The sequence below is a fragment of the Globicephala melas genome, chromosome 8, assembly GCF_963455315.2.
Source record: "Globicephala melas chromosome 8, mGloMel1.2, whole genome shotgun sequence".
Lineage (NCBI taxonomy): Eukaryota > Metazoa > Chordata > Mammalia > Artiodactyla > Delphinidae > Globicephala > Globicephala melas.
In genome coordinates this window covers 23,909,238-23,936,624 of record NC_083321.1, presented here as the reverse complement: position 1 = coordinate 23,936,624, position 27,387 = coordinate 23,909,238, and the positions used below count along the sequence as shown (strand labels likewise).

The window sequence follows — 27,387 nt, the reverse complement described above, 5'->3', positions numbered from 1 at the left end:
ATTAAGAATGTGCCTAATTTTGTGTTACTCCGGAAGGATGGCCATGGGAGTTTTGCTGAGTGGCTAAAAAGATGTTCTGGTTAAGAAACTCGCTATTTGCCTGTGCTAAGTCCAATTATGTACCAGCTCGACGGCTTAGCTCCTTTACTAATTAAGAAACTTTTCTATGGAATTTGACTTTAACAATTTAAAATCTACAATATGTTTGTCTTACCCACATCTCACCCCGTCCTACTATATTAACTACAAACTAATCACTTCTTTTTTGCTTTGTGAGCTGCCACAGTTAACTATGTGAAAACTTTTGAGCCTTTGGAATGGGAGCACCGGATGAGCCTCTAATGGCAGAATTGGATCCTTTTTCTCTGAGCAGCAGCAATGGCACAGGGCATTGTGGTTCTGCAACTCTTCATTAGGGAAGTGATGTTTGATCCGGGTACCACAAAAGATCATCCCCTCCTCCCCTCGGGTAAAAAAAAAAAAAAAAGGAATTTCTTAAGGGTTGCTGTCATCACCCCCAAGTAGACAACAACTCTGAATCCAAATGTAAGCTGAGATGTGGAGAAATTTTATCAGCACGTTTGCAGGCTTTTAAAAGAGTGAACTTTCAAGGTCTATTGCAATCTATTGTTTTAAAAGACAGAAATCCATAAAATGAGCTTGATGATGGAGGAGATCATAGCTTGTCTTCCTGCCACCCGTGTGCATTTTTTCCAAATTTGTATACTAATCTTCGGTCGACCCGTTCCAGAATTCCTGTTTTATAGTAGTACCTGTGAAAGACAGCAGAAGAGGGACGTGAGGAGGGTTCATACCCTGGGAAAACAACAGCGCATAAACACGTTCCTCTTTCCTCTCAGGTGACAGGCTGGTCTTTGGTTACCCTGGTATTTTCACACCCTCTTATCAACTTACACTTAAACCTTTCCCAGTCATCTTGAAGAGCGAACCTCACCACATCTGGTTCAAAACGTGTGTGTGTGTGTGTGTGTGTGTGTGTGTGTGTGTGTGTGTGTGTGTCTGATAGCCTGGCTTCAGAGTGATCTCCGGGGAACACTGCCAAGAATGGAAAGGACAGCGTGTCAGTTTACAAACCCTAATCCCACCTGTACCTAAGAGCCGAAGTGTTGTCACATGACACTTTTTATATAACTCTGCCTGAAGGCTCACGGCATTTCATGCTGTTCACTTACCTCAGAGCTCTGCTCAACTTTTCATACGTCATTCTGTCATTTCTCTTCCTTTGTCCCCACATCTTTGCCAGGGCTTCTGATTTAACCACCCGAAAAATACCTTGTTCCCTATCTTCCCATTCCAGAATGCCACAGTTTTCCTCAGGAGATAGAAGCAGGTCTCTCACAAATTCCCATAGGTGAGAGCTCTGGAGGCCTTTAGGGAAGGAAAAAAAGTTAGCTAAAAACTAAAACAGAAAAATTGAAGAGTTGTACAACTTCTCATGAACCCATGAGAAATGCTCCTTCATGGTTATTTCCCAAAGTGATGACCGAGCGTTCTACTTGGAACCATACCTAGCTGTGAAATGTCTTCTTCTACTGGGAACCATACCTAGCTGTGAAATGTCCTCTTCTACTAAAGTAATTACAACACACACACAGAGACATCCTATTTACATCGACCAGCAACACTGGCTCACGAACTTTCCCTGCTCGATGGAACTACCAACTAATTCTACGGAATTAATGAAATGACAGTCGAATGACGTTTCCATTCTTCTTTCTGAAAAGCAGTGTGGTTGTACTGAGATCCCATAGCTACAACTGTCTGGCTGGACTAATCCTGCCATTATGTTTTGCATGAAAAACTGGTATTTCTCTTGTTCCATTGTATCAGAGTTAAGACTTGCTCTGGAGCCTGGCTGGCTGGGTTTGGGTCCTGAATTCACCTCTTCTAGCTCTGTAACCAAATCTCTCTAGTTATCTTCTCTCTAAAATGGGTTAGTAGTGATAAATGGAATATTTATAAATGGAATGGAATATTTACAAATGGAATATTTCCTGCCATATCAATACACAAAGGATGGCACAGTCATCAATGATTGCAACCCTCCAACGTGAGCCGGTGAGCCCTGAGGCGACTCAGGGCTGAAAAGGATCCCTGCCATCTAGCAGCCATCAGACTGCAGCCACTCCATAAGGCGAGCCCTGAGGAAACTCAGGATGTGAAAATACAGGATACTGGCCCCAGATAGCTGAGGTGCATATCAAAGGAATGATTACACTGAGCCCAGACTCTTGCATCTTCCCATTCCTAGAAAAGCGCTGAATTCTTTAAGTTGAGACATTTGGTTGTCTTTAATTAACAATAATCTTTATGACAGACTCTAGGTCCATTCACCTCACTACAAATAACTCAATTTCGTTTCTCTTTATGGCTGAGTAATATTCCATTGTATATATGTGCCACATCTTCTTTATCCACTCATCTGTCGATGGACACTTAGGTTGCTTCCATGTCCTGGCTATTGTAAATAGAGCTGCAATGAACATTGTGGTACATGACTCTTTTTGAATTATGGTTTTCTCAGGGGATATGCCCAGTAATAAAGCAGAAACTAGCACACCATTGTAAAGCAATTATACTCCAATGAAGATGTTAGAAAAACAAAAAAGAAAAATCAATAATCTTCTGACGTTGCTGCAAAACTCCTGTATCTCCTGGCTCCTCCCCTCGCCTCCTTGGGGCAGTTTCTCAGAGTTACCTGAACTGCTGTCTCCTGGGCTGCAGTCCTCATTTTGCCCCCCAAAAACTTAACTCGCAACTCCCATGTTGTGCATTTTTTTAAGTCAACATAAGAGTACCTACCTCATAGCACAGGTTAGAGGATTATGATTTAATACATGTTAAATGGCTAGAACCAAGCCCAGCAGGCTCGACCCTGTCCTGGGTAGATCTTAGTTCTGGGAAAGCTAACAGAATTGCCAGCTCATGGGGTTTCTTTAGTATCATCTCTGAGTATTTCAGTGAGAAGGATTCACAGTAGACCAGGAGAAACAAACCTTTATTCAGAAATTTAACGTGGTTAGAACATTACTTTAATTCTCCTGATACCATTTCCAAGTCAAAAGAAAGAAATTGGATTTTGATAACACTTATAACGGTAATCATCAATTTCTCTGCTATGTTCTTTGGGAAATAACGGGACTCACTCAAACACTGAGTCTCAAAGCTTATTAAAGTAGATTACTTTGTCTCATGAATGGTTTTAAGAAATTACCAATGACAGATGGCATCTCTTACACTTACTTGTTCGACTATGACTGTGACAGTCTTGACTTTTGATGCCACTTGTTTTCAAGCAACTGGAAACAGCGTCTGCAACAGAGTGATTTACAGCTGTAGGAAGGAAGCTGGAGGCCGCGTTCCGACCTCAAATCACACCAAATGGGCAACTATTAATTGAACACCTTTGTGGTAGGAGACAGCGTGCTGGGCTCTTTGGGAATAATTAGTAGGTTTAAGGAGCGTTTGTATTCAACACTGGGGCCCTACTGTGTGCCAAGTTCCGGGCTCTGAGCTGGAGATAGAAAGTGAACAACACAGACTTGGTCCCTGCTCACCTGGAGGTTAAGGACTATTGGGCAAGGAAAACACAAGTGAAACACAAATCGCCATTGAGTTAAGTGTTATGAAGGAAGGAGGCCTTAGATAGAGAACGAGGCGGAGGAAAGCACCTGCTGTGGATGGGGTGGCCAGGGCGAGTCTCCTGGACGGGAGACACTCACGCTGATGTCAGGAGGTGGGAGGGTGTCCCAGAGGGAAAGAGCAGCATGTGCAAAGCCAAGGGTGGCGACCAGGCAGGCCCGTGGGGTGCCCAGGTGTGGCGGTAGGGGCACCGGGCTGCCAGCAGGTACATGGGCACATGGTAAGGATGTGGGATTTTTTCTTTTTTTTTTTTGGTGGTACGCAGGCCTCTCACTGCTGTGGCCTCTCCCGTTGCGGAGCACAGGCTCTGGACGCGCAGGCTCAGCGGCCATGGCCCACGGGCCCAGCTGCTCCGCGGCAAGTGGGATCTTCCCGGACTGGGACACGAACCCGTGTCCCCTGCATCGGCAGGCGGACTCTCAACTGCTGCGCCACCAGGGAAGCCCAGGACGTGGGATTTTATTCAAAGAGTAAAGCGAAGACTTAGGACTTTAACAAGGTCTACTTCTTAAGAAGATCCCTCTGGCTAGTGTGTGGAGAACAGACTAGAAGGGACACAGGTAAAAGCAAAGAGAGTAGAGCTTATGAAGAGCAGAAAGCAAGGTGTGACCTCAAGGCCGAGTTAAACTAGAAATCACACTGTAAGTCTGAGACACTCACATTGCTGCAAAGTGTATATGATTAAAAAGTAAAAGGTGGTACCAGATCACCCCTCCCTGCCCCCACATCACTTGCTCAGCCCGCTCCAGCCACACTGGCCTCCCGGCTCCTTCTGAAACTCACGGGCACATCCTGCCTTGGGGCACTTGCTCCCTTTGCCCTCAGTGCTCTTCCCTTGGATGTCCAGGGGCTCACGCCCTCATCTCCATCTTCGCTCAAAGTCACCTTCTCAGCGAGGTCTTCTCTGACTGCCTGAGCTGGAATTGCACACGCTCACCCTACTCAACACTCCATGTGCTAGTTTTATTTTTTGCTGTCATATTCATCACCATGGAACATATTATATATTTATTTATTTTGCTCACTGGCTGACTTTTCCCACTAGAGGGCAGGGATCTGTGTTCCCACCTGTATCCCCCAGCACCTAGCACAGTGCTGGGCATATAGTAGGTGCTCAGTAAGTATTGTGGAGCGGCCACCATGCTGCACTCTACTCACCTTCCCTGCTGTAGGGACATGATGCTATAAATACTGAATGACAGAATAAGTATGCTGTCCATGGAGGGAATGGTGTCCTGTGTACCACACCACTGCCCAGGAGGGGCCTGTCTCAGTGCCAGTGGGTCTTGTCACTCCCTGGCGTGACATCCTGCAGTGGTACTCTGTGGTCTCCCGCACAGAGGCTGCCACGTTAGTCAGGCCCTTCACACATGGACCTCCACCCAGTTCTCCAGGCTTATCCCTTGCTGCTCCCCAACATCGTCCCTCCTTTGGGTCAGATGGTCCCAATGGGGCTTGACTTTCTCCTTCTTCCTTTGCACATGCTTCCTGCTCCCCACTTCCACCCAGCTGAACCCACTCTCACAAAACCTCATCAGGAAGTCTTCTCGGAACTCACCCTCTGGGTTAGAGCCCTCTCTGTCCCATAGCACCTGCGTGTTCCTCAGTGTTCCAGCATTGGTCCCTTTCTACCTCTACCGTAGAGGTCCATCTCGTCCGTTGTTCATGTGTAATAACAGCTGATATTAAAGGAGCGCTTACTAAGTGCCAAGTGCTTGTAAGGGCTTCACATACAGTATCTCATTTAATACCTGCCACGACCCTGTGTGGTATAATCGCTATTTCCATTTATTGAGGAGCAACTGAAGCCCACAGAGTTTATGAATTTCATCCAGAGAGGTGGAGCCAGGACTTGAACCCAGAGCAGTTCCATTTCAAAGCAGATGTTCACAATTTCTGCTTCAGCATGTCTTTCATGGCAGGTGTTCAATAGATACTTAAAGAATAATTATTAAAGTTTGTTGAGTGTTTGCTACTACCAGGTGCACACCCAATCTCGCCCATTTATGATGCACGTTTCTTACTCTCCTACTTTACGTATAAGAAAACAGAGGTGTCGAGTGGCTGGTGTCTCCCTGGAGGTCCTTCACTCATGGGCTCACGAGTGCTGAGACACAGTGTACTCTCTGCAGCAGGCACGGGGCAGACATCACGAAACAGGTCCCAGGCTCTCCTCTCAGGGGACTTGCACCCAAGTGGGAAGGAATGTCCAGTGAACAAACATGGCCTATTTCAGTTGGTGATAAATGCCATGGAGAGGAATGTAGCGGGGTGGGAGAATAGAGGTCATGGTGAAGGGGCTGAGTGATCTTGCAATTGTCATAAGAGTGAACAGACAAAGCTCTCGGACAAGAAGATGCCTGAGCAGAACGGAGCGAGCCCTGGCGATGTCTGGGGAGCACGATCCAGGTCATGTGCCTGCCCGACGCTGGAGCTGAGATCGCATGTGAACAGTCCGGCATCAGGGCCCCCAGCCCTAATAACTGCCGCGCATCATCCTCTGGAACAAACAATGATACGAATGCATGACTTCAACTCTCGGGGTCCCTTCGGCCTCTCCTCCACCCTTTCCTACATTACAGCCTGGAATTGTATTGATGTGGGAAAACGGGCCCATGCATATGGGCCAAGCCACAGTGAATGCTCAGGTGAGATCAGCTGACAGTGGGGTTGCCGCCAGGTAGAGAGAGGTGAATGCAGGTGAGCAGAGCTGACGGTCGGTTGATCAAGACCGAGAAAGGGTTCTGCCCTCCTATCTGATCCAATGTCACGCTCTGCGGCATCACCTGCAGAGAAGACCTGGCCACTGTTTTAATTTAATCTTTTAAGAAGAGAGACAACAAATGGAGTCATCAAGACAAACACAGGCGAATTATTAACTGGTGACTAGACAACAAGCTTTCTCTGACATGCCAAAGGGGCAAGACGTGGAAGAGTCACCCTTTTAATTCTGATGCTTTCTCCGCGTGCTTTGGCTGGAAGAGATCTGGCTTGATGAGATGAACACAGGATGGGTCAGCACGAGGCAGGGCTGTGGGGATGGTGGGAGTTTCCCCTTGTGGGTCTTGCCAGAGATAAATAACCCTGTTTTATCTGTTCCTACTCCTCAGTGGTGGCTTTGAGGGTAGTCACGGCTCGGCTCGGCTGGAGGCCTTGCTTGGCGGGTGGTGGGGTGAGGGTGTTAGTGGGGGCACAGGGGCTGAAGCCATCAGTGCGTGGCCACGTTGAGGCAGCTTCCCAGATCCAAACGTCCCCAAGGTCAGTCTGAGGTGGTGGCAGCAGCAGTACCCTGAGCCCCGCCCCAAACTTCTCTCTGGAGTTCCACGGTGCTCTGGGGGGGCAGCTCCCTGTCTCACAACGATCTTCATCTTCAATGTGCCCCTGCAGCTGTGCCTGCCGCAGGGTGAGTGGGGACATGGCCCGGGCTCTCTGCTGTCTGTGGGACTTGGAGAGGTTTGGATGCCTTGAAACTGGAGACTGTTAAAATGTGGCCAAAGGATATGTTCTCAGTCGTTGATTGAAATCCTGGTCTGCTGTCCTCCAGAAGCTGGGTGGAGGCTGGCGTGGCAGTTTCTCAGTCGAGCTCATCACACGCACGTCCCCACGATGCTAGCAGTCCAGCCATAGAGCCTGCACCCCGTGCCAGGAGCCGGAGATGCCCAGCAGCAAAGCCAGCCCGTAGGCTTTGTCCTCTGGTGCTTCTGCGGCGGAGGTGGGGAGGGTGTGGAGAGGAGAGGTCAAGTGCAGAGGGGCTGGGGTACTTCACTTGGGCCAGTTCTGATGGTTTCCTAGCTTGTCGGGCCTGGGCCCCTTCAGCAGGTACTAAGTTGAAAATCTCCTGTTCTCTGAACCATTGTGGAGCTGGGCCCAGACCCAGAGGAGTTCTGAGTCTTAGGTCTCAACTGAGTGGACAGCAGAGTGAACAGCAGGGTCTGGGAGCGTGCGTGCATGTGTGCGTGCACCTGTGGGCACGTGGTGAAGGACACAGCATATAAGAGCATAGACTTTGAGAAGATGAGTTGGAATCTCTGCTCGGCATGGACTTATAACTTGTAACTTGTGAGTTACAGCACCTCCAGTTTCCTCAGATACAAATGGGGATAATATTACGATCTAGCAAAGTTATCATGAGGATTAAATAAGTTAATGTAGGTAGAATACTTGGCCTGGCACCGCGCTGGGCACATAGTAAGGGCTTCACAAAGACTAACAGTAGCTATGAATCTTATAGTGATTTAAGATGAATGGGAACACTGCTTGAAGCCCCAGGAGGCTACTTTGTCCTAGTTGGCCAGGCCCAGGAGCCAGGACCTTGGCGTGAGTCTCAGTAACTAAGAGCAATCATCACCATCATCATCTTTAAAAAATGAAAGCTCCAAAGTTCCCTTTCTTAAACCTTCTCCATCTGCAGAAGTGAAACCGTGAGTGTTAATTTTCAGAATCAACAAGGCCGTTTGAGATCCTCCATTACCTTATAATTATAAACGTGACCTGCTTAGTGAGCTCAGATTCTTTGTAGACATTATCAACCCCAAGGCCTCTAATGGGTAGTAATTATGATTATTATTGCTAAAGGGCACCAGTATTTGGAGCATCTATGCTGCTGGCACAGGCCAGGCGCTTTGTATGTACTGTTACCTGAACTCCTCACAACCCAGCGGGTGTCTCACCACTTTATAGACAAGGAAACTGAGTCTGGGGGAGGTTAAGGAAGCCACAGACTTGCTCTGTCCACCGTGTTTCTCCTGCCATCTTCTAGCCTTTACTGTTTCAGGTCATCAGACGTTGAGTGTGGTCCCACAAGAGCATCATTCAAGCCCATGTGCCCAACAATAGCCTCAACACGGCCTCGGGCAGCTTGACCTCAGTTACTTACAGTCTTTGATGGTGGCCTTGGTCTCTTCAGGGTCATTAAAAAAGGAGTAACCTGGAAAAGAAAAAGAAATCCGCAAACCATGGCATACAATCCTGCTTTCCCCAGCCAGGCCACGAGGGGAGGTACTGGGGAGAAGGGAAGCCACTGTGCCCTTTGCAGGGTACTTTTATTTCAGAAGGAACCTTGGAGACCACCTGGCCTTTATAGGGCCACCCTGAAGCCACCCCTGAGAGATGTAATCTCCTTATTTTATTTTATTTTATTTTTGGCTGCCCTTCGAGCCTTGTGGGATCTTAGTTCCCTGATCAGGGACCGAACCAGGCCCCGGCAGTGAAAGCACTGGGTCCTAACTACTGGACCACCGAGGAATTCCTCAATCTCCTTGTTTTTAAAGGCCACCTGGAGAGAGCCCTGGGCCACGCATCCCAGCAGCTTCTAGGCTTTTCTGAGTGGGCACTGGGAGTGAGTTCTGGCTTGGGATCAGGAGGCCTGGGTTCTGAGCTGGGCCGAATCACTGACCCCCGTGTAGACTTGCCCAGTCACCCTGTCTCCGGGCTCGTGTTCCTTACTGGCAACATGTGACAGAAACACCCTTGCCCTCCCTGTTGGCTCTCGGAGTCTATGATCTGGGATGTGATCTCTAATCCTTGGGGATTTGAATGCCTGTTACATGCGGGTCAAAGAGAAAAATGGACACGGGAGGCTGCAAGAAATGCAGAACCCGATATGAGGATTTAAAGGAGTCTGGAGACGGTCGGGGCCTTGGTGGTCTCTGAAGAGTGGGGCGAATCAGGAGTTTCAGATCATATTTTCACGTAGCAGCACAGGCCAAACGACATCTGCTTTCTAACTTGGTGTCCAATGTGAGGACTAGTTTCCATTTACTGAGAAGACAGGAACAGAGCAGAGTTGGGACTTGATTCCTAGGGCCGTCGGTTCTAAGAAGGATTGGTTCTGGTCAGCCACGCACTCTCTTCCCTCCTCCCGAGAACAGGAGCGGGTGACGGGGGATCTTCCTCTCCTGTGCTGGGAGAGTCTGCCCTCTGCCCTGCACCTCTCCGGCCGACTTCGCCTTCCAGCGACCAGGGTCTTCATGCTTCAGGGCCCTTCAATCCTACTGCAACACCTGCTGAGCCAGACAGCACGCTGGGCCTAGAGCCCCCTTTAACTCCTCTCCCTGCTAAAACTTGTTCTGTGTCATTTTCTTCCAGAGCCCTCATCTATGGGGTAATATAAGGCCTAAACTGGGTAATAACTAGTTAACATACAATTTATTGTCCAAACAGGGACACTTTTGAGAACGAAGGACAGGATAATGGTTGAAGACACCGTGTCCTGGGCAAATTGGGACACTGGAAACTTTGGTCACAATACATGTATTTCAATCACTGTATACATTCTGGCCTGAGGAACATTAAAGGAGGAATTTGAGGACAGAGCAGGTTGATGGAGTAGATCATCTTACTGATCAACAGGATAACTGCCCTGGCCCATAGAGTCCCTGAAAGTCCACCATTGGAGGTAGCTTTGTGACTCCAGGGATTCCTTAGAATAAGAAGAGGCAACTTGTGGCCTGCTTAAAAACACAGTTGGATTTTAGCTTATTTGTTCTGCACAGACTTTGAGGTAATGGGACCAGGGATAGGTATTTTTTGATGTAACAGTTGCCAGGAATGGAAGTGCCCGAGGTGGGAGATCCCAGCACAGGGACTGCTGGGCCTGAAGACCAAACGTGATTGACTTGACGTTCTGCCGAGGCTGGCGGTACCAAGCTGAATCTTTTCTCAGGATGGAATACTCATCTCTGTGGCCCTGGGGTTCTTGTGCAAGGCTGTCCCCTTGGGATGGTTCTGAATGGAGCCCCCAGCTCCTCCCTGAGCCTCTGTGATTTGCTCAGACTTGCCTCCTTTCAGGGAAGGCCTGCTGAGTGGAGGCCACTGCTCCTGGCAGGTCACTGTCACTGGCGATAATCAAGCAGAGACTGGATAACAGTGGACAGCACGTCTGTTTGTCCCTTCCTCACCCCAGGGAGCTATGGCTCCCAGGGCAGAAACCAAGCAGTGCCTGAGAGCCCCCATCCTTAGCTTTCCTGCTTTCAGGCACCCATGATGGGGGAGATCAAGGGGAGGGCAAAGAATCATAGAGCTGGAAGGTACTCTGTGGGTTTCCACCCAAATAGGAATCCCTGCCATGGCACCGCCATCAAGCAGGGGCCTATTAGATTGCTTGCTTATCTCCAGTGATGGGGAGCTTCCTACCTCAGGTATCTTTTGAAGCCGCCTTTTAATTAATTAATTAATTAAAGATTTTTTTTGATGGGGACCATTTTTTAAAAGCTTTTATTGAATTTGTTACAATAGTGCCTCTGTTTTATGTTTCAGTTTTTTGGCTGCGAGGCACGTGGGATCCTAGCTCCCCGACCAGGGATCGAACCCATACCCCCTGCATTGGAAGGTGAAGTTTTAACCACTGGACCACTAGGCAAGTCCCTGAAGCTGCCTTTTTAAAATAAGGTGCTAACTTTTAGAAAGATCTTTCTTAAAATTGAGCTGAGATGTATTTCTTTATGTTTTAAAATTTCTGCCTCTTGCTTATATTCATGATGACAAAAACAGTTGCCATTCATTGTATTTGCGTCCGTATTTGCTGTGCTAGATAATGTTTCACCGAATCCTGTCAAGAAGCCCGGGGAGGTGTGTATCATAACCCCACCAGAGAGGCGAGACAGTGGAGATTCAGAGAGGTTAAGCCATTTGCCAGAGGTCCTGCGGCTCCGAAGTGTGAGAGCCAGGGTTGGAGCAAAGGTCTTTCTGATCTCACAGTCCTTGTTTTGTACTGACTTTCCATGAATCAGCCCTGTTGACCTTGGAGAAGTCACTTAACCATTCAGGACCTCAGCTCCTTTCTCTGTGATACGGGGATACAGAATTGTATGTTCTCAAAAAAATGCTTCCGGCTTTAAAAAACCTGTCCAGCAACATTCTACTCTTGCAGGGCATGTTGCTGTTAAATAATGCTACTGGGGCCACCTTGCGGCCATTCGATCCCTGACCACTAGGAATGTGATAAAAGGAAATGGCCATTAGTCGGACTCCTCTGGAAACAGGGAAGGGAAAGGGTCTAGTTAATTTTCTTCTCCTTCTGCTTAATAAAATGTCAAGCAGAAGCCTCCTCTTTTTGTCCACCTTTTATGGTTAACAATCTTTATGAACATAATAGTTTGTTGTATCAGCCTGGTTCCTGGGCGGTCCTTGAACGTGTTTTAGTTTTCTTTTTCTTTCTTTCTTCTTCTTTTTTTAAAAAACTGTACTCAGCTTGCTTCCTTGTAACTCACCCCGTTTTACCTCCAATCTCTGATTCTAGCATGCTAGAGCTTCTGGGTACGGAAAGGTCTGGTTAGCAGGGGATTTGGTTTCACAGAGAGTTGCAGCTAATAAAATTTCGCCGTGTGAGTCCTATGGTAGGGAAGGACCTCCGAGGTCATTTGGTCCCAACACCGGGTCCCTGTCCTCAAAGCCCAGCCCTCTGGGCACTGACCTTGTGAGCGCATGCTCTGGAGGATGAAGTACAGGTACTCCCCGCAGACACCAGCTGCCTCGATGAACTCCTCCTGTGTCATACTGCACAGCTGCAGGCCGCTGACGTTGAAGTGGCAGAAGGAGATGCAGTTGGCATCCAGCTTATACTGGTCGCAGCAGAACTGGAGCCATTCCCAGACGTGGCGCTTCGTCCAGTACTCAGGGTGGACAGACGGCCAGTAGGAGTCACAGGCTGCACCAGGAAGAGACAAGTGAGGGATGACAGCCAGGAGAGGATTAGAAGTCCCTCAAAGGAGGCTCTAGTTTTACTAACATCCTCATCCTCTGTCCAATGAGTTGAAGGGGACTCCAGCCCTGGGTTGTTCTGCTGGGGTCCTGGTCACCTTCTGTCCTGAAGTGAAAACCAGAGAGGACTGGATCCTACGAGTGGCCTTACTGGCAGAAGAGGGAATGACGGGGCGAGAGACCTAGTCCTGGCTAGGGAGCTCCTTGAAAGGGGGAAACTAGGGGAGAAGCAAAGAAAAAGTCCCTTCAGGTATTTGGTTTCAGACAACAGGACATCAAGAGCATAGCCTTTAGAGCCTGACAGGTCTGGGTTCAAATCCTGGTTCTGCTGCTTTCAACTTGGACAAGATCCATAGACATTTAAGCCTCAGTTTCCTCATCTGTAAAATGGGGATAATATGCGCCACTCACAGGGCCGTTCTGGAGTTTGTGGTTAACACCTATAAACTATATGGTGCATAGAAAGTTATCAATCAATTCAATACTTATTATTGGATTGGCCAAAAAGTTCATTCGGGTTTTTCCACACCATCTTACAGAAAAACCTCAACGAAATTTTTGGTCAACCAAAACAAATGCCTGTGGTGTGTGCCAGGCACCATCCAAGGCTGATCTGATTCCCTCTGCTGTTATGAAAAGCTGACCAGCACTGGCTATAGATTTGTGTGCTGCCCCTGGCCATCTTGTGCTGAGGGCCTTGGGCTGCTGAAATATTGCCCAAGCATCTGGCAGACCTTGGATGACCAGAGCACGCTCCTCCAGGGGAAGGGGGAGGTGGAAGCGTTGGTTGTATTGTTGTTATTGTGTTTTTGGTGCTGTTTTGAGGAATTTCTATCCAGAGGGCAGATTCCCTTCACTCCTTCAGTGAAGGTCCCAGACAGAGGTGTGTGCCATCCTGTCTGGGAGGCTGAGAGGAGTCTGTGCCTAACCCAGGGGCAGAGATGGGTGCTCAACAGACTGTCCCAATGCCAGGAGAAACCAAAAGGGTGGCAGATCTGCTATGGAAGATGTGAGGTACCAGGTCCTTGGTCAGGTACTTTGACATAAACAATTCTTGCCATTGCCATTGTACTCATTCATTCATTCAAAAGCTTCAGTTTCCTCATCAGTAAAATGGGGACAATGATAGCACCTACATCATAGGGTTGGTCTGTGGATTAAATGAGTTAATACATGTAAAAGTATTTAGGGTACTTAGAACAGAGTCTAGAAGATTACCACTGAATACCTTCTATTTGTGAAGCAACAAATTTTCATCTGAGAATTCATGATGAATGGGAGGTTTGGTCCCTGTCCCCCAGGAGGTCACAGATGAGGAGACTGAAGGTCATGGAGGTCTTGCCCAAGATCCCACAGCCAGTGTGGGGTAGAGGTGGGATGTGAACCCCAGTCTGAACTTGAAAGCCATTACTCTTTCCGTTCCATCATGCTGGTCCTCAGAGGTCAGCACAGAGAAGAGATCAGACAGTGGAGGTAGACACAGAGCCAGAGAGAAGGAGAAGGGCTGAGGAGAAAGGCAGGGAGCAGAGGCAGGCAGGGGTGACTGGCTCAGGCTGTGTGGACGACAGAAAGTGTGTCTCACGAGTTACACCCCACGGCGCACGGCAGCGAGGCTGTTATGATTCCCCCTTTAAATGCTGCATTGGCTGCCCCTGTCCCCAAAGGAACTGTGGCGCTTCTAGTCCCAGGCGGGAGATGGCTTCTCTGCCCCTAAGCACCCCTGTGTATTGGCCAGGCTGCTATATGCCCTGATCTACACCAGCTCTACTTTCGATCTCCCCCTAAAACGTAGAGGCCTTCCAGAAATCCCTTTTCCCACCGTGAAGTGGATTGAGGTCAAACTTGAACACTAGGTTTGCTGTAGACTGAGTCCTTGGACTCTTTAATCAATAGAAATTGATAAGAGGCCAGATGAGGAATTCAGGTAAGGCTTTCTTGGGACTCGTGCTGCAGCACGAGGGAGTGAGAACAAGAAACAGACATCCTTGCTTGATCCCCGAGGAGGGTCAACCCGGTCCCTTAAACGGGGGGAGGGTGGGGCGAATTGGTGGGTCAGGCGGGAGGGGCGGCTTGGTGGCCTGCCCACCCCCTTGGTGGAGCTGAGCGCAGGCATCCCGCACAGGACCCTGCTTTTGCTTTGGCGCCTCAGAAGTGGCAGTTGGATTTTGGCCTTTTTGTATCTTATTGTTCATCATTTGCCCCAACTGCACGTACCTGCAGTTATTTTTAGTCCCTCATAATGTCTTTCGTTGGTATTTTGTTGTTGGAGGACTCGTTTGTCCAGGTGCCAGCACTGCCACAAAGGGTCCCACGTCCCAGATCTCAGGTTTGTTTAAATTTAGGGTTTTAATCAGAATTCTATATGTGTGTGAGTCAAAGAGTTGATATCGGCCAGGATGGTGGAAGTTGATGTTGTGGCCTCTACCTCCTGTTTAAGGAGGGGCCCCCATCAGCCGCTGGGGGTGCCAGGGTCTCCTGGGAACACCTGGCAGCCCTTCCCCCTTCTGGCCTGTGCTTTCACGTGCCGAGTTCTGGCTGGAGTAAACCCGGGGCCTCCACTTCCCTGGTATTCCCACGAGAGATGTTTATGAGCCTTGAAATTCTTCCTCCCTGGGTCCCGAGCTGAGCCCCGCCGGAGATGCCTATCGGGGTGCTGCCCTTTCAGGGCACACTTCATTTCTTTCCATGGAGAGCGTGCGCCACGTCTCCGAGCCCCTCCCCTCTCTCTTCCACCCCCAAGTCATTTTCTTTGGCCCTGGGAGATGGCCACGGCCATGTTGTTTCTGGAGGCCAGCGGGGGCGTAAGGGATTCGGAGAAGTGTCACTGACCCTGGGAAGGTGTTGCTGGCGCAGCCTCTGTCCCCTCGGCTCGCTCTCCTCGGCAGCTTCCCCGCAGAGCAGGCTTCGTGTGCAGCTCGGGCCCGCCCCACGGGGAGGCCAGAGCCAGGGCCGAGCACGGCAGGCTCTCCTCGCCAGCGGTGTCCTTCCCGAGCGCGAGCAAAGTAGCTGTTCTCGGCCAGGTGGAGGGCGAAGCGCCAGCACAGAGGGAAGCCTCTTGGCTGTGGTGTGGTTCCACGGTCCTGATCCCACAGGGGTGAGGAAGGCCTCCCCCCTCACCACCGCCCCTGCCCTCCCACAGCATTGCCCCCAGCTCAAGGTCTTTGCACAGGCGCCTCTGGTCACCTAGGGTGCGGTCCCCACCTGTCCTCTAAGTAATTGCTGCTCGTCCTCAAGACCCAGCTCACTGCCCCTGTCAGGAAGGCTTGCTGTCCCACAGGGGCGTGGCCAGCTCTGCCTCTTCACCCTGAGTCAGCAGGGCGGAGCCTGCCTAGCCCCCTGTGGGTGTTCCGGAGGTGAAATGACCAGCCAGGGGACTGCCACTTATTATCTTCACTTCACAGGGAGGAAACCGAAGTTCTGAGAGGTTACGTGACTCAGGCCACGCGGCTGGTCGGTAAGGGGGTTAGGCCTCCACCAACTCTTCCACCTTTGGACGTGGGATGTTTGCATCACCTTTGCCTCACTCTTCTTGGTTGGCAAGGACCAGACCGGACACACATCTGGAAGACTGACTCAACACTTCCGATGAAGATGTATATATATATATATATAAATATATTAAAATATATGCAATAGTTTATATAGATATTTATATAGTATGTGTATGTATTGTTATATATTTTACATATTACGTGTATTTATTTATATATATTACATATATATATTATGTACGTATATAATCTAGGTTTGAAAAATCAGAAGAAGGATAGAGAGACTGATGATGACAGTGTTTGAATGACATGGAGACCCTTTCACTACTCGGAAGAGATGAACTCAGGGAAAATACAAGACAGGGTGATACACCCAGAGAATATGTTATCTTTAACAGGTTGTATTGTCTGGAAATGTAAGGTGTTTGCCTCAATGTGCCTACTATTCACAAAATAATTTAGACTTTTTGGAGAAGCTGAGCTATGAGGCCCTTCTGCCTATGTTTACCAGTTGGGTACGGATGATGTCCTGTACCTGGTAGACTTAATCCAAAGGTCCGCAGGCCACGATTAAACAGCAGCCTTGGCCAGCTCCTTTGAAGTCGGAAGTAGGTCAGGACACTGGTTTAAGGGCTAGCTGCATTGGGAAGAAGAATTAAGGGGCTAAAGGGAGTTTTCAGCGATTCTGGGGGGAAATGCTCACAGCTGATGCTATAACCTGGGTTGCAGTGAAATTTGGAGGGAGGCCTTGAGTTTTGGAGCTGGCTGGCACACTCAGATTCCCACAGGGTCAGCAGGGTATGTCCATGCCCAAAGTGGCCCCCGATGGGGACAGTGGGAATGGGCAAGTTCATGCCGAGTGGACAGTGGTGGCCCAGCTCCAATTGGCTGTTGCCGGGCAGAAAGGTGGGCCCTGTGTTGCCAAGCCCAGATTGTTATGTGAAATCTCATGATTTTTAAGTGCTGACTTATTTAATTTTTAAAAACCGCTCCGAGGGTCAGTCAAAACTCTTCCAAGGCTGGCTCACTCCTGGCAGTGACTTTGTGAGGAAGAACTTCACAAGCTTCTGGACGGTTGTCTCCTTCAGAACTATTGTTTACAGCCAGCATGCTAAGGCTTTTAAACATTTTTAGTCGAATAGTATTTTCTTCAAATTGAAATTTCTCTGGAAAAAAAGCAGTGCTGCTTTGCTGGGAGTTAGGGGAAGGTACTATATGGCTTCCCCTCCTTAGCCCCAGAAGGCTCCTTGAACATCACTGTTCTAGAACTTGAAACCAGGGCTCTTGATATTTGGATTCCCCCTAAAAGCTGAAAGGGTGTGTGATCTCACACTTAGTGGTCCTGCCTCCTAGGGACCCTAAGAGGGTCTCCAAGGGCATCTGTATGCCCTCCAAGGGCATCTGTTTCTTGTTCTCACTCCCTCAGCAAAATGGGAATACTAGGACGTACCCCATAATGCTGTTAAAAAGATTAAGTGAATCAATACATGCAAAGTGCTTGGAAAAGGACAGGCAGGTAGTAAGTGCCCATTAAATACCACCCATTTATACTTGTTAATATCAGGGCTGCTCATACCACTATGTTCATTGCGTTTCCTCAACTTGTTAGCTGTGCAATCCTAACAAAGTTTCCTAACCTCTCTGGACCTCAGCCTCCTTCATCTATAAAACAGGAGTAATAATAGTGCCTACCTCTTAGGGAGTTTGCTACGAAATGGAAGAGAAATGATGTATGTAAGGAACTTAGCCCAGTTATCTGAACGACAGGAAGCTTTCCATATGTCACTTGTAATTAGTTATTATTTTGGGATGATATTTGTTCTCAGGGAAATGAGGCCATCTCCACCGGGGCCTCATTCTAGCTGAGGGACAAGCAGAACAAAGCAACCCAAAACTCAGTGAGAGCGAGGCAGACAGTTTGGGTCCGAGGAGGCCTGAGTTAGACGGACTGGACCATGATTAGCTTGATTTATTAGCATTGGGAATTGGGAAAGTCTTTTGCCTGGAGCAGCACTGAAGAGACCAGTGAGTGGACTGGATAGCGCTGGGCACCATCGATTGTGGCTTTGTCACTGAAAGGAAGGACTTTATGAGGAGAGATATGAAATGATATATTGCTTCTAGGTTTCCCTCCTGAGCTGGTCTAGCCTTTTATTCCAAGCCTGTGGAATGATTTAGACCATGAGATGGAAAAAAAAAAATGCCTGGAGCAGTGTAAGAAACTGGGTGGAGAAGAGATGAGAAGGGCTGGCTGGGTATTAGCAAAGAGCCGAGGCCATGGGAGTGTGGTTAGAAAGGGGCAGAGAGCACCAAGCCCTGAGCCGTCCTGGGGCCACAGCTGCCCAAAGGCTTGGATGTGTGTGGGAGAGGCTGGAGGTGGCTGATGGTGAGGTCTCTCCTTGGAGGTGTCCTAGGGTGTGACTACCGCCATGGAGCTCACCTTAGGCTTTCCAATGATTTTGTATTTCATTATCTGGTTTCGATTTAGAAGTTCCTAGACTCTCTCTCATATCTGATCTCAAACTTCTATACCCTGAACCGGAGTCTTGCCTAAGAAAAGCCCCTGTGAGACCCAGATGCCTCTCTTCCTGATCCTCTGGTTGTTAATATCCAAGATCAGGGTTTTGCACCTTGTTTTCTTTTTTAAGAAACAGTTCTGTCTTCAAATAAAATCTCCCATTGCTAACATATTTGTTGAGCACTTAGTACGTGCCAGTTACCATGCTACACTCCTTGAGTTTTCTCATGGCATCCTCAACATGATGCTATGAGGTCCTAGATCACGTAGCTTATTTTACAAAGTAAATGGTGAAAGTAAGGCAAAGAATGGTGAAATCCCTTCCTGAGGTCACACAACGAGGAAGTGGCTGAGCGAGGAGGAGGTCATGTAGGCAGATTCCAGTTCCTGCAGCCAAGCCTTAGTAACCACTATGCTGTACTATCTTCCGAATCAAAGGGAGGGAGGGAGGTGGAGAGGGGGACCTCAAGCTTGTCCTTCTCAGCTGTCACTGCAGGTCCCCGAGGACCTCCTGGGAACCCCTAGAGCTGCCTCAACCTAGAAACCTCTGCCGCAAAGTATAAGGGAGATCCGAAAGCCAAGGCCTACTGAGTGTTGGCCTGGCCACCTTGGCAATCAGGGGAGGGGTGTGTGGGTGTGTGAAGGTCAGGATGGAGTTCCAGAAAGTAGGGGTGAGATCAGGATATTCCATGGCTTGTCAGATGCTTGGCTACTGGAACTTGATTGGAGAAATAATCTCTTCAAAATATCACATGCTTATGAAATTTATGCACTTCCCCACTACGTCCCTCTTTGATCAAATTTTCCACTATCTGTAATTCTTTACTTTAAAAGCTGAAGGGAAGGCCAGGGTTAGCTCATGATATTCTAGAACATTCTGCAGTCTGTGACTGCTCACTCGCCAGCCTGCCGTGTAGCAGGCTGTGCTGCTTCTAAGACAGGCCAGATGCTGCGCACTTAACACATGTCAGACACAGATTCAGCTGCCTTCTGCTAAAGCCAGTTAAGAGGCAGTAGGCAGCTGGTTATCCCGGCTAGGTTGCGTATTCCTCCCTGCACTCTCACGGACATCATTTATCCAGCGGGCACATCATTTCTTTCTCCCTTTCTCTCCCTTTGGTCTCAAAGTGTCTAAGCTGCCAACATTCTGAATTGGAAAGGCTGAGATGGAGACCCGGGCTGCTTTTGTTCCATATGAAAAGTGAAGCGAGCAGAGAGAAAGCTGTTTATCCACCATCTGGGAGTCGTGAGGTGTCCTGGCTACAGTGACTGCTTGCCAAGTGCCAGGTGCTTTGCTAAACACGTTATATGTGGAATCTCAGTCAATCCTCCCAACGCTGGGAGGTGGATGCCGTTTCAGCTGAGGAGAGCATATCTCAGAGATGTTCGGGAAAACCTGCCCAAGGTCATGGGGCTGGTGGATGCCAGCAGCAGCCCTTGACCTCAGACCCAAACAGGAAGCTGCCATTGGGACAACCCTGAATTCAAGCTGGAATTTCCTGGGAGGTGGGCAAGGACCTTAGGACAGATGGCAGAGCAGTGTCTGGAGGAGAACCTGGCTGTCCCCTGATGCATCCCTCTCAGAGAAGGTTTTGGCAGACACTCAGACCCATGTGTCACCTCTTGGGGTGACAAAAAGACAGAAGGCACTGCAGGGCATTCCTCCCACCAGTGGGACTCAGGGAGCCTGGGTCCTCATTTGAGACTAAATTTTCACACCCAACCTTGACCTTTATGAGCTCAGAGACACTCGGCTCCTTCTGAAGTCCAGAGGGCCAGAGGGCCGGCCCAAAGCCTGGCTCCTCCCTCGGGGAATGTCAGGAAGCTGGGCCACTCGTGGAGGATATTCTGTCTTCACATCTTGGTGGGAATTTCTAGTCTCCCAGTGGGTGGTGGGGGATGAAGTCTACCTCTGTGATGTTGCCTGATGCAGGAAGAGACGCTTCAGGAAGGGATCCTAGCAAGGACCTGGTCCAATGCCTCATTACACTGATGGAAATGCAGAGGCCTCAGACGGGAGAAAGCTGGGTCCGTGATTTTAAAATGCACAGTTCAGTGGCATTAAGTATATTCACATTGTTGTGCAAACACCACCAATATCCACCTCCAGAACTTTTTCTTCAACCCAAACTGAAACTCATCCTTCATTTTTACACACTTGTGTGTGCTTGCTGTGTGCCTGCCATGTCCCAGACACTTCACACCTATTAACTCATTTCACCCTCACAAGTCTGCGAGATAGGCATTACTGCTATGTCCACTTTAGAGATGAGAAAACTGAGGCACGAGAGGGTAAGGTGTTGCAGTTATTAAATCGCAGAGCCGCTCTTCACATTTAGGGCATGCGGCGCCAAAGTCCGAGCTCTTGACAACTACAGAAGCTCCTGGAACACTGCACGAGGTAGGTGGCTGAGGCCACCCCCTCCCATCCTGCTCTGATGCCCTGTGGTAGAAGAGGCAGGAAGAGGAGGCTCCCAGGATGGCAGCTCTGTGTTATGCGTGAATGGAGAGAAGGGACAGGAGCTGGGCTCCACCATCGTGGGACACATAGGGAAGGGACAGGGACTCGAAAGCCTTCGTTTTCCTCCTTCAAATTTAGCCTCTTGACCAAATAATGAGTGTAGGGGAGATCGAGTACATTCCTCATTGTCTTTCTTGGAAACAAGGTGCTCCTTAGGCCTGAAGGAGAATTACAATGTGCGGCTGGATGACTCAGGTCCATGTGCAATTATCTGGACACTGGTGAGAGTGAGCGATGTCATACGTACAAGTGTGTCGTGTGTGAGGTTGGGGGATGGTGTGGGATTCGATTTGTAAGAATGTGTCTCAGGTCTGTCTGTGCGACACTGGTCTCTGGCCTGGAGGCAGGGGCTCCTTGAGATGGACATTTCACAGTGTCCTCAGAGGCCTGGCCTCTTCCGGAGGCTGCTGGCCTCCTGACCCTGAGTGTGGGCCCTGCTGGGCCGGAGCACACAGGGTCAAGGCTGGGTGGTGAGGCCTGAGGGCTCCACCAGTGCTTGCATCACCCTCCGCGGGGTGTGCACCTGCTGTGCTAGCAGTCAGCCAGGCTTGCTGTGATGTGTAGTCACCCAAGCACCTGGGGACAGAGGCCCACAGAGGGTTTCTGGGGCAAAGCTCAGCTGGCCTCCCTTTGGCATGGGGCTTGCACAAGGCCCCGTGCTTCCTTCTTAGGAGGAGAAAACTGGGCTGGGAGAGGAGGAAGTGTGGGGAGGGCAGCCTGGGGGACAGCAAGGACACTCCTGTTTACTGAGCACTTGCTTGGTGTCAGGCTATATATTTCACAGTTTGGCTCCCTTAATCCTCACAGTAATTCTCATCATCCCTGCTTTAGGGATAAGGAAATAGAAGCTCAGAGACTATCTACAATATTAATACCAATAATCACAGCGTTACGTCATTTATAAGATGACCATGTAAGAGAGTTAAGAGTGCAGACGCTCAAGTCAACTTGCATGAAACTTAACTAACTGTGAGACCTTGGGCGGGTCATGTAACTTCTCTGTGTCTCAGTTTCTTCATTTATAAAATGGGAATAATAATTAGTAATTTCTCCTAGGGCTTCAATAAGGAAGAGACAGGTGTTGGGTACAGAGTCTGGGGCATAGCTAGTAGTTAGCAAATGTTGGCTAAAGCCACAATGATCAAACAATCACAGTGTACTAGGCTTCGGGCTAAGGGTTTCTTTCTATTACATTGTTTAAATATAATAACTCCAAGAGATTGGTGTTATCATCTCCCTTTTACCGATTAGCAAAATAAGGCTCAGAGAGGTTAGTGGAGTTCCCCAAGCCCACAGAGCTGGGAAAAGGTTGGGGCGAGGATTCCAGTGCTTTTCTCTCTGCAGAAGCGGCCCTTCCTCCCGCCTGGGTCTCCTGTGACCCTCTGCCCTTAACACTGGTGAGAGCTGGCATTTTCAGGCCCCCAGCATGGCACTGTCACCCGCCTGAGGCCAGCACCACCTCCTGCCCCAGTCTGTCCCAGCTCAGATGAGCTTCTCCAGACGTACACACCTGTCTGATGCTCAAAGGCAGGATAATACTCTTCATTGCTGAACAGGTCAGTCCACGACATCAGGGGGTCGCAGAAGGACGCGTTGGGCAGGAAGGTGCTGTGTGTCACTGAGTCCAACATCACCCTGTAATGGCAGGAGAGGCTGTGAGGAGGCGGATGAAGGAAGAAAGCCACACTGTAGGAGCCCCCAGCAGGGCGACACTTGGTTTTTAGTAATGACGGCAAACGCTTACAAACATACAGTCTCCCAGGAGCCAGGCACCCCTCTAAGTGCTTTCCATGGTGACATTTTTTAATCCTTGCCACCTCCTGTGAGATTTGTGTGTATATCCCCATTTTATAGATGAGAAAACTGAGGCAGAGGGGTTGAGACAATTGTCCAGGTAACATGGCCAGTAAGTGGCAAAGCTGGGATTTGAGGATGAAGGCTTTTATTATATAATAATGTTCTTTCTTTACTTTTCCTATTCTCTCACACCTGAGCCCTGAACTGGATTATAATGTCTAAAAATATACTTCTGGGACTTCCCAGGCAGTCCAGTGGTTAAGACTCCACGCTTCCACTGCAGAGGGCGGGGGTTTGATCCCTGGTTGGGGAACTAAGATCCGCATGCCGCATGGTGCGTGGCCAAAAAAATATATGTATACTTCTGAAAACAGGGCGAGAATTATTATAAATGAACATGCCCACAAACACTAATCCACAATTCTGAAATCCAAAAGCTCTGAAACTGAAAGTATATTTGTGTGTGTGTGTGTGTGTGTGTGTGTGTGTGTGTATGTGTGGTTCCGACTTATTTCCCAGCAAAAACAGTCCTGAATTGATGTTATAAAATTTTAATATATAATTATAATATATATTATATCTCTACTTCTATATATGTATATAAACTAAATGCTATACATCTATTAAACATATACAACTATAGATATGCTCTGTAGTCTTATATCTATAGCTACAGTTTTATTCCACTTGATGAATATTCACATGATACACTACAGAAATATTAACGCATTTAAGCAGTCCTAGCAGCCAGTACCTTGAGAGGGGTATTCTGGGCTCTGCAGTATACCCTGTGTCACCTTCTTAATACCTGAAGAACTCTGAATTCTTCAGCACATCTCGCCTCAGGGTTTTGGATAAGAGAGTGAAGACCTGTGATAATTGTAACACACTTGCTTCACTGAGGGCTCTGGGCTGAGCAGTTTACATTCATTATTCATGGTGTCCCCAGGGCAACCACTCTGAGACAGTTTCTGGTGTGGGTTCTGTTTTTATAGATGAGGGATGGGCGCTGTGAGATTCCAGGTAACACGCCGCAGAGCACCCAGGTGGCAGGTGCTGGGAGTTTGGGTGACAACGCAGGTGGGTCTGTTTAAGAAGTCATGAACCTAATTGTGCATGCTGGCGAGTGGGAAGCTTTGGGAGAAGATGACTGGTCGAGGCTGGAAAGGGGATAGAAAAAAACGGGCTGGGGCTTCTACTCATAAGCATTCTTGCCCCACCAGTCTCATCTTTCAAGTTTCCTTTTGCTGTTTCCTATATTCCCACAATTCAGAAAAAAATGAATTCATGTTTGGTGAATTAGAAAAATCTGTTCACCCAACTTCTATTATGATTATCGCAATAATGTTGATGAGATAGCGTGGTTCTACTCCCTTCTGCAAAGGGACACAGCAGCTCAAAAATCACACAGCTGGGAAGTGTCAAAGCAAAGACTAGATTCCAGGTTATTAAGTGCATGGAATTTTAGATGGTCAGGAGCTTATTAATCATCTCGTCCAGTGTTTCCCAAGCTTTAGTCATTCGCCTGCCACCATGATAACTTCCTTAATATATTAAAAAAAAATCACTTCCCTTTTTATTTTAACATAACCACATTTATTTAAAAGGAAAACTTTACATCACCACTATAAATGGAAAGTCGGTATTCATTTAACATACATAAAAATAAAGACATAAGCATTGAAATAAAAATTAGTCATCCGTGCACCGCCTAGATCAGAGGTTCACAAACTCCAACCTACCGGCACAATCTAGCCCACTACCTATTTTTGAATGGCCCACAGCTAAAAATTATTTTACATTTTTAAATGGTTACATATTAAATGGTTATATAAGTACACACATAATGTACTTGATTTTTGCCTTTAGGCCTGCAAATCCTAAAATATTTACTATCTAGTGCTTTAAGAAAAAGTTTTCTACACCTGACCAGATTTATCTCACGTAACATGAGTGGTCGGAGTACCGCATGTTGCAAAGTACTGAGTTGGTCTAATCTTTCCCTGCACCCATTTTACAGCTGAGAAAGTTAAGGCCCAGGAAATTTGTGTAACTTTGTCAAAGTCACACAGCGTTATGGTATACAGAATTCTTAAGTTTTTTTCCAACCCATCTGCTTCCCTTTCTAAAAACACTCACAGCCTCATCTGTTCAAAGACGCATCCCAGGTTCACTTACACGTCAAATAGGACCTCAGTACCGAGAGGGGCAGGGATTGTGTGGTTGAAAACCAGAGATCAATTCTTTGGGGATGTTTGCAAATCTATCTGTCTATCATCATCACTATCAGATGTGCATGAGAACTGTGCTCCAGACGTAGATAAATAACTGAGTTTGAATTCTCACATGTAGGCACCCTCTCTGGGCGTCATCAAAGGTTCCCCAGACCGCACTAGGAAGCCTCCTTCCTGGTGCCCGGAGAGGGTTAACGTGCCCAGCAGATTATCACCTTCTTAGATCTCCCGCTGCGAGCCATATCAAACAGAAGTCAAGGCTGCCTGGGTTTGGACTCTGATTTTCCCACGGATTGATTGGTTTTATATCCAGAGCAGGTGGCTGGATGAAGAGGGATGGGGGTGGGAGATTATGAAGGAGGGAAGGGCCCCTGGAGCCCAAAGCCCCTTCTTCTTTCTGGACATGACCCCAGAAAAGTTCTCTTAAGTGAGGGCTCAAGGTAAAAATGCCCCCTGCCCTTCTGGGCTGGAGGTTCAGAAAATGGAGGAAGAGAATGGCAGGCCTCTGACATGACCTTCACTGCTGGGCTTGGAGAAAGGAGAGGTGGCCTCCAAGCGGAGGAAAATAGAAAACAGTTCCCAGGTCTTCGATGTCAATTAGGAATCCTCCAGATACATAACGTGACAGTAGGAGTGCATTCTTCCTCATCTCTGCCTAGCAAAGCTCTCAAAAGTCATTTGGTAAATTGAATTTGATCATATAAAAATTAGGAATATTTTTGACCAGTACGATATTTACCTCCTTTAAAGACTTCTTTTTTTTCTTCTTTTTGCACCAGCCCACTGGCTTGCTCTGTAATCTCTCCAGGGCTGTACACAGCACCATCTGTATCTGATTCCCTTTGCTGGTTCTTCTATGGCAAAGTATATCCATCAAGTTTTCTTAAAAGGCTGTCTTCAGGTGTACAACATGCATTTTTCTTCTGTAATTATCTTTTGCTTTGTGGAAGATGTGTTTTATAAAAGGCAGCAGCTTTTTTTTTTTTTTGCTATTGCAGTGGGAGGACGGAGTGTTATTAACTCTGGATTCTCCACAAAAGACCTTGGGCACTTAGCCAGTGGGCTCTAGGTGTGAAAGTTTGGGAATAATGGCTGCTTTGTGTTCCGCAGCCCAGCTTCTTAGGCTCTCTATGGTCCTTTTAATAATTGAACATTTTAGCCCTTAAGATTCCTTTAATGTAGGTGGAACAGGGTGGTGGGAGAGAACAGCTATTTGAGGACCCTCTTCTCAGTGAAGACGTTGGTGCCCAGTAATGTGTAAGGCCAGGCCTGAAGTTAGAATATGTATTCCCAGTGGGGGGGACAGTGACCCTAGAGGGAAAAAATTGGTTCTTGAGGGTCAGAAAAATCTTAGCCATTATAATCCTTTATGACCCTCCAAAAGGCCATAGTGCGTAAATGATAAACAGTACATCTGTGATATTAGCATTTCATGGAAGGGATACGATTAAGAAACAGTGATCTAAAAAGGCTCCTTAGAGGGTGTGATAATGAAAAAAAAGGTTGAGAAGCACTGTGTTAGAACTCGAATCAGCAGCAGGACAAGAAGGGATGTCTAGGGAGGGTCCTAGGCCCGCTGTTCTAACCACACATTTTTGGTTTTTGAGGGGCTGGCTGGTTTGTCATCACAGAAAGAGCACTGGCCCGGGAGTCATATACTTGCTCCTCGCCGAGCCTCAGTTCTTCATCTGCTAAATGGACACACCGATGAGGTGGACTCCAAGACCTGCCCCAGCTGCGTGACTTTCTGCAGGAACCCACTGGAGTGGGACGACACATCCACACGTGTGCACGCGTACGCACATGCATATATACGGTGGTATAGTTGGATGGTGCAAACTGGAGTACAATTCAATCACTACAGAGATGCAACTTTTAGCTCTAAAAATTCCCCCGATTTTCTCTTCTCCCTTTCCTCCTATGCCCACTGTGGACTCTGGACATTCTTTGCCTGGGCTAGCCAGGCACCTTAAGTACTCTGGACCCTCACTCACGGCCCATCCACAGACCCACGGCAGTTGGAATCAGTTTCCCCAAAGTGTAGTCCACATTCTAGCTGCCTAATAAGTAGGAAAGGGTCAAGCACATTCCACACAAGGGGGAGGAATCAAGTGGGTTCTCTTCCATGCACGAGAAAGGCTGGCTGGACCTTTGGGAATGGCGTGGACGCTCAGGTCCCCAGTGCCTGCAGAGGCTTCCTATCCCTTCTGAGAGTCGGCTCACTCACCAAGGTGCACAGGGAGGGTCCACACAGTCAGAGAGACAGGGCTGGGGGCTTCCTGCCCTCACACGAGTCAGAGGCAGCAGTCACAGGTGTGGTGTCCATGGCACCTCTGCTCAGCCTTCCAGAGAGAGCAGAAGCAGAAAACCACCCAGCCTTGGCCAGTTAGCCAGAGGAGGAAAATTCCTTCCTGACCCTGGCAGAGATCATCAACTTCACTTCGGGCATGTGACCAAAAATCC

General features: G+C 48.3%; 1 protein-coding gene across 1 annotated transcript; it reads right to left on the bottom strand.

Annotated features, from left to right (window-relative positions):
* Positions 1-641: 641 nt before the first annotated feature.
* ELF5 (E74 like ETS transcription factor 5) lies at positions 642-27,169 on the bottom strand. Its single transcript, XM_060304417.2, has 7 exons — positions 27,152-27,169; positions 22,404-22,528; positions 12,077-12,310; positions 8,540-8,590; positions 3,265-3,333; positions 1,194-1,389; positions 642-773 (listed from the first exon to the last, which is right to left on the bottom strand). The coding sequence occupies exons 2-7, from the start codon at positions 22,522-22,524 to the stop codon at positions 677-679; spliced, it is 768 nt and encodes a 255-aa protein (XP_060160400.1). The 5' UTR covers positions 22,525-22,528; positions 27,152-27,169; the 3' UTR covers positions 642-676.
* Positions 27,170-27,387: the final 218 nt, after the last annotated feature.

Excerpts from the sequence above, each read along its gene's own strand:
- ELF5 (XM_060304417.2), bottom strand. The coding sequence starts at position 22,524 with ATGTTGGACTCAGTGACACACAGCACCTTCCTGCCCAACGCGTCCTTC. Across the intron at positions 12,311-22,403 it reads TGCCTTTGAGCATCAGACAG|CCTGTGACTCCTACTGGCCG; the intron begins GTGTGTACGTCT and ends TTCCTGGTGCAG. Across the intron at positions 3,334-8,539 it reads CAAGGCCACCATCAAAGACT|ACGCTGTTTCCAGTTGCTTG; the intron begins GTAAGTAACTGA and ends ACTCTGTTGCAG.